Source organism: Oncorhynchus clarkii, chromosome 10 (genome assembly GCF_045791955.1).
Source record: "Oncorhynchus clarkii lewisi isolate Uvic-CL-2024 chromosome 10, UVic_Ocla_1.0, whole genome shotgun sequence".
Lineage (NCBI taxonomy): Eukaryota > Metazoa > Chordata > Actinopteri > Salmoniformes > Salmonidae > Oncorhynchus > Oncorhynchus clarkii.
In genome coordinates this window covers 28,170,060-28,177,667 of record NC_092156.1, presented here as the reverse complement: position 1 = coordinate 28,177,667, position 7,608 = coordinate 28,170,060, and the positions used below count along the sequence as shown (strand labels likewise).

Sequence of the window (7,608 nt, the reverse complement as noted above, 5' to 3'; positions counted from 1 at the left end):
AATTACCTAAATGTATATGTGAAAATAAACATACCAAAATGAACTACAAAGCTCCCAAGTGGCACAGCAGTCTATGGCACTGCAGCTCAGTGCTAGAGGCATCACAACAGACCCTGGTTTGATTCCAGGATACATCACAACTGGCAGTGATTGGGGGTCCCATTGGGCGGCGCACAATGGTAGGCCGTCATTGTAAATAAGAATTTATTCTTAACTGACTTGCCTAGTTAAAAAAATGTGAACTTTTTTTTAAAGCACACTGCGTATTACTATTGCCATTTTTTCGGGTCGAAGCTCATTATAGTAATACTCAACATGCTTTGCAATTGTTAATTTTTACATACAGTACCAGTCAAAAGTTTGGACACACCTACTCGTTCAAGGGTTTTTCTTTATTTTACTATTTTCTACATTGTGCAGTCGCAAAAACCATCAAGAGCTATGATGAAACGCACTCATGAGGATCGCCACAAGAAAGGAAGATCCAGAGTTTCCTCTGCTGCAGAGGATAAGTTCATTAGAGTTAACTGCACCTCAGATTGCATTCCAAATAAATGCTTCACAGAGTTCAAGTAACAGACACATCTCAACATCAACACCACTACTAAAGGACATCAATAATAAGAAGAGACTTGCTTGGGCCAAGAAACACGAGCAATGGACATTAGACCGGTGGAAATGTGTCCTTTGGTCTGATGAGTCCAAATTTGAGATTTTTGGTTCCAACCGCCGTGTCTTTGTGAGACGCAGAGTAGGTGAACGGATTATCTCAGCATGTGTAGTTCCCACCGTGAAGCATGGGGGAGGAGGTGTGATGGTGTGGGGGTGCCATTCTATCTGATTTGCTCTTAGTGGGACTATCACATGATTTTCAACAGGACAATGAACCAACACACTTCCAGGTCCTCATGAGAGCCAGTTTAGCCAATCATAGTGCTTGATGGTTTTGCGACTGCACTTGAAGAAACTTTCAAACTTCTTGATATTTTCAGAATTGACTGACCTTCATGTCGTAAAGTAATGATGGACTGTCATTTCTCTTTGCTTATTTGAGCTGTTCTTGCCATAATATGGACTTGGTCTTTCACCAAATAGGACTATCTCCTGTATACAACCCCTACCTTGTCACAACACAACTGATTGGATTAAACGCATTAAGAAGGAAATAAATTCCACAAATTAATTTTAAACAAGGCACACCTGTTAATTGAAATGCCTTCCTGGTGAAACTGGTTGAGAGAATGCCATAGTGTTCAAAGCTGTCATCAAGGCAAATGGTGACTATTTTGAAGAATATGAAATATAAAATATACACTATTGAATAGTTTTGATGTCTTCACTATTATTCTACAGTTTAGGAAATAGTAAAAATTAAGAAAAACCCTTGAATGGGTAAGTGTGTCCAAACTTTTGACTGTTACTTTATACAGTACATTTACATTTAGTTAATTTACCAGACACTCTTATCATACCATAGTGCCATCAGACTTCTGATACCAATGCAGAGTGAAAGGGGGCCACAAAATTGTGAACCACTATAAAAACGGTATAGAAAAGTATTTTGTATATTGTATTTTGAAAATACATATTTCGGCTCTGAAAAGTATCTTGTTACAAAATACACTGGAGTATAGTTCAGCCAAGTGTAATACAAATGACAAAATACTCAAAAGTAATTGAAATACATATTTCAAATAAATACTGCCCATCTCTGTGCATGGGGGGAATGGAGAGGGGGGGGTCTTAACCCAAATTTGATACTATTTATTTTTCAGGCCACACTGGAGGAGGGTGTTCACAAATTACATGCAGACTTTCTGCATCAAGTGTCAGCCCGGCAAGAGGAACTTCTCTCTTTCCTTAGAGCGCTCCGGCTCTCTGGTGGATTGGTGAACGGACTGACTGACTAACTCGCAGGGGCTTTTTCACCCTGATGGATCCAGAGAGGAGTGAGTGACTAGCGGAGGTTTTTCAGGGAGAGAACAGGACACATGGAATATGGCTCATATTGGCAAAACCCCACTGCGGAGGTCCTTCAGTGAGCACGTGAAAGTCTCTACCAACAAGGCTTGGGATGTATTCTGGAAGAGTGCTAGGGAGAAAAGGCTTTGGGGTAAGTACTGGACTCTTTCTCACACATTGACCAAGTGTTTGAAGTGTGTGACCGTCTGTTAACTTGTTGACTCAAACTTTGTGTAGTAAATTATTTACTGGCTTGACTGTTGTGTTTACAAATCCATCAATAATTGCATTGATGTGACAGTTGTCTGTCTCACACAGTCTAGCCCATAAATCACTTACCAAATCATTTCACTTTCACCAAAACTGACACTCTGCTCACCTCACAGCTGTATCATGTTAAACCTCTCACCGTTTCAAGCTACATCTCCAGTCCTACATACCAGAGAGTTATTTTCCCATGATTGCGTGTCTATCAAAACCAGAGGAGGCTGGTGGAAGGAGCTATAGGAGGATGGGCTCATTGTAATGGCTGGAATGGAATGAATGGAACAGCATCAGACACATCAAACATATGGAAACCACATGTTTGACTCCATTACATTTTATCCATTCCAGCCATTACAATGAGCCCGCCCCCCTACAGTTCCTCCCACCAGCCTCCTCTGATCAAAACATGCTCTAGATTAGAATTATGATAATGCAAAAAAGCTCCAGTGTGTAGCTCAGTGCCCTGCAGAAGGGTCAGTTGGCCCTAGCCTCTGGTGGACTGTCAGTGGGGGGAGCTTCATGGTTCTCATACTGGAGACCTGCTGAGATGACCTTGATTCCTCTGTGGCCTTTAGGAATTTCAGGGCCCATGCATTATGAGTGTGTACCATATGTGTCCCATTCATTATGCTTTCACACACACGTGCACGTATGGAAGTATGCACACACACACACATTGCAGCACAGTCTTATGAGCTATACAATCCTTTTCAACAAATGAACACACATGCACACATGCACGCGCACACACACATTCATCAAGCTGTCAGTCCAATCTGGCTCTAGAAGCTTCTGCTGTTTGGTGTCATCTCTGAGGTGTCGTTCAAAATCTGCCTCTTCGTGTGTAGCGACATCTCTGTCTTCAACTTTAAAAAATGCATCCGATTCAAAGTTTGCATCTGATGATGACAGCTGTCTCTTCAGACTCAGAGATAATACCTGGAACCAGCTGTGTGTTCATATTCATGTCCTCTCAACATGTGTGTTGGATTAATGACTCCACATAGTGACGTTGGTTATTTGAGCTTACCCATTGGCTGAAGATAATTACACAATGCTAGTTAGCTGTGGCAGATCATTAAGGAACTTGGAACTGCACAGACACTAGACGCCAGCTCTAACAGCAAAACGGCCCCCCAAGGGACGCAAGCATTCTCTCTTTCACTCTGCCTCTCACCCTCTATGTTTTTCTCTCTCACTCTGTCTTTCTCCCTCTTTCACACTCTTTCTGTCTCCCCCTCTCACTATTTTGTGCATGCATATCATGTTCTCTTTCTTGCACTCATCTCTCATTTGTCCCTTTACACACACACACACACACACACACACACACACACACACACACACACACACACACACACACACACACACACACACACACACACACACACACACACACCCCTCCCTCCACCACCATCCCTTCTCTCTCTCTCTCTTTTTCTCTGGGCCCTACTGCAGTATACATCTCACAGGGAGGATCCGCTGTCCGGAATACTTCACAAACCTGTCCTAATATTTACACCCGCACTAAACGTTGTCATAACTCAGGCCAAATATGGTGTTCCATTCAAACGGTGCAACTCACATCCAAACAGTACCTCTGCCAGATGTAGTCTATAAACTCCTAATAACTTTCCAACGTCAGGCTGTAGCCCCAATCAGAGGTATGAAGACACGGTTGTGTGAGGGCCAACTGGAGAAGCACAGAGCTGGAACTTGACATTTCAGAGAACATCTCTCTGTTATTGTATCTCTCATCTTCCTCTTTTTTCTCTCAGTCCATCTCTTTTTCTGTCTTTCTCTTTTTGATCTTCTTACTTCCTCTCAATTGACAGTTTTATCTTCAGGATCTCTCTATTTTGATCTTCAGAGCCTTTTTCTAAAGATAAAACTCCTATCTGTCTATTCTATTTCACTCTATTCTTTGGGTAGCTGTCCCTCTTTTCGGTTTCTCTTTCTCTCAAACTAAGCCTCTCTTTCTTCTCTCTCTTTTTCTCTTTCCTCTCCTTCGGTCCTCTGAACGGAAGCATAGAGCAGATTGCCAGTGTATAGTATCTATGGCAGGCTCCAGATCTTCAGTCCTCTCCCCCTCTCTAAGCTGCCTGCTTGCCTGCCCTGGTCTCATCAGCAGTATTACCTCACTCTGGAGCACCAGGGCCATGTGCTCTGCTCTCCTCTCTGCCTGTCACTGACTCAGGGGGGTGCTGTATTGAGTGTGTGTCTACACATGGATGTGATCTTGCATATCAGTGTGTGTTCACAATGGAGTACTGTAGTGTTTTTGGGGGATGGGGGAGAAGTGTAGGGCCTAAGGTGTGTAGTATATAGGAGAAAGAGGAAGGAGTGGTAGTGTGTATGAGGGGATCTGAGGAGTCCTATTCTGATGCAGAGCAGGTCTGTGTGAGCTGTAAGATTACAGTGAGAAAGCCTTACCAGATGTGGCAATGCAGAAAGAAACTGCTGGAAAGAAGCAAAGGAAGTGGCATCGTACTAGAAGTTTCTCTTGGCTTTAACAACAGCATGTGAAAAATCAATGACCTATTTAGAGATAGTTTCTCCACTACACACCTTCTTCTGGATGCCATGAATATTCAACCTAATAATTTTATCAGATATGGTTTGATTCCAATATATTTGAGCTGGATAAAATGTCTCCTCTTCAAAATACTTCTAAAATATCTGTCATGAGTATTTTCGCAGATGGAAATGATCTCTTCAGACTATTCCAAAAGAACATCTCCGAAATCTTAGGTTAGGAACTTACAGCTATTCTGATTTCTGGACTTTTGCATACTGATTATATCCTCTGTAATTGTTTTTTATTATTATTAGGATCCCCATCAGCTAACGCTGTAACGCTAGCTAATCTTCCTAGGGTCCAATACCAATTAACAAGACATTACAAACAACCACAAATTAAGACTTCACGAACATTCAACAAGTAGACAATACAGAAAATTAAAATACCTGACAGGAAACACATTTAACATTCAGTTGATGCTTTCTATTTCCTATCCAGTCATATGGTCTATTGCATTAAATGTTCTTGAATTTTTTTCTTGAAGGTGGATTAACTTTTTGCCTGAGAAATATGGATTGGTAAAGAGTTCCATTCAGCTATGGCTCTATATAAAACTGTAGATTTAAGGCGATTTGTCCTTGGCTTGGGTTGTCCTAGCTGCCCTGAATTTGCCTTTCTGGTTTGGTGGTTATGTGTGTTGCTAGTATGTACTAACTGGCCTGAAAAATACTGTGTTTTTAAACAAATATAACATTCCTAAAGAATATCAGAAGACTGGATAGTAATTTGTTTTCAAGTGAAGCCATGAGAAATTCTGATGCATTTGGATAATATTCATACGGATAGAGCAACGAAGAGCTAATCAGGCAGCCCTGTTTTGAGCCATTTGGAGATTTTTTATATCTTTCTTTGCTGCAGATGACCATATAACTGGACATTACTCTAAGTGTGATGGGACCAGGGATTGACCATATAACTGGACAGTACTCTGTGTGATAGGACCAGGGATTGACCATATAACTGGACAGAACTCTAAGTGTGATAGGACCAGGGATTGACCATGTAATCAGACAGTACTCTAAGTGTGATAGGACCAGGGATTGAATCACCTGATTCAGTGTGCTAGATGTTGCATACTCTGAACATTTTCTTGTAACAGCAATTCCCTAACCCATCTTAATAACAATGTTATCTATGTGTTCTGACCATGATAAAGCTGCATCCAACATGCTGGCTATTAGTTTTGTTTTTTCACTTGCTCTACATGCATTCTATTCATCGACAAATTCAATTGGGGATCATCAGCAAGCATTCTCTTAAACCAAATACAATACATTTAGTTTTAGAAATGTTCAACTCTAATTTGTTCATATCAACCCACTCAGACACCATTCTTAGTTCTCAGTACATCTGTTAGCACATATACTGTCACGCCCTGGCCATAGAGAGGCTTCTTATTCTCTATTTTGGTTAGGCCAGGGTGTGACTAGGGTGGGCATTCTATGTCCTTTTTTCTATGTTTTGTATTTCTATGTCTTGGCCTGGTATGGTTCTCAATCATGGACAGCTGTCTATCGTTGTCTCTGATTGAGAACCATACTTAGGTACCCTTTCCCCCACCTGTTTTGTATGAAGTTAACTTTGTAGTTGTTCAGGGCACAGAGCCCAAAGCTTCACGGTTTGGTTTTGTTCTTTGTTTTGTCGGCGTCATTTTTAAATAAAGTTCAAATGTATGCTTACCATGCTGCACCTTGGTCCAGTCCTTCAGCCAGCCATGACAGAACTTCCCACCACCAACGGACCAAGCAGCATGGTAAGTTGGACTCCTGGACATGGGAGGACGTTCTGGACAGCAAGGGAGTCTACACATGGGAGGAGAACCTGGCAGGAAGGGATCACCTTCCATGGGAACAGGTGGAGGCAGCTAGGAGAGCAGAGGCAGCCGGAGAGAGGAACCAGCGATATGTGGGAACACGGCTGGCAAGGAAGCCCGAGAGGCAGCCCCCCCCCCAAAAAAATTGGGAGGGCACACAGGGAGTGTGGCAGAGTCAGGAAGCAGACCTGAGCCAACTCCCCATGCTTACCGGGGCGAGCATGGGACTGGTCAGGCCTCGTGCTATGGGGTGATGCACATGGTACCGAGGCAGAGTATTCACAGGCCGGTATGCTCGGTTCCGGCGTCCCGCATTTGCCGGGGAGTCTCCCGCCTGTCCGGAGCTGCCAGAGCCTCCCGCCTGTCCGGAGCTGCCAGAGCCTCCCTCCTGTCCGGAGCTGCCAGAGTCTCCCCCCTGTCCGGAGCTGCCAGAGCCGCAGCCCCTCAGTCCAGTGGCGCCCCTCAGTCCAGTGGCGCCCCTCAGTCCACAGGCGCCCCTCAGTCCACAGGCGCCCCTCAGTCCACAGGTGCCCCTCAGTCCAGAGGCGCACCTCAGTCCAGTGGCGCCCTCTACGAGGGTCTTCAGTCCGGGGCCCGCTGCGAGGCCAAGACTGAGGTGGAGCGGGGTCCACGTCCCACACCGCCGCCGTAAGAAGGCCCACCCGGACCCTCCCCTTTAGAGTCAGGTTTTGCGTCCGGAGACCGCACCTTTGGGGGGGGGGGGGGGGGGGGGGTACTGTCACGCCCTGGCTATAGAGAGGCTTCTTATTCTCTATTTTTTTTCTATGTTTTGTATTTCTATGTCTTGGCCTGGTATGGTTCTCAATCAGGGACAGCTGTCTATCATTGTTTCTGATTGAGAACCATATTTAGGTACCCTTTTCCACCACCTGTTTTGTGTGAAGTTAACTTTGTAGTTGTTCAGGGCACATAGCCCAAAGCTTCACGGTTGTTTTTTTGTTCTTTGTTTTGTTGGTGTCATTTT

The 7,608-nt window shown here is 43.9% G+C and overlaps 1 protein-coding gene across 1 annotated transcript in view; it reads left to right on the top strand.

Moving 5' to 3' along the window:
• The first annotated feature begins 1,894 nt into the window (after window positions 1-1,894).
• LOC139419496 (rho GTPase-activating protein 7-like) overlaps window positions 1,895-7,608 on the top strand; it is an 81,131-nt gene continuing 75,417 nt past the window's right edge. Inside the window, exon 1 of the mRNA XM_071169451.1 lies at window positions 1,895-2,113. Within this exon, the coding sequence (XP_071025552.1) occupies window positions 1,999-2,113 (115 nt within the window). The 5' untranslated portion in view covers window positions 1,895-1,998. The remainder of the gene's footprint in view (window positions 2,114-7,608) is intronic.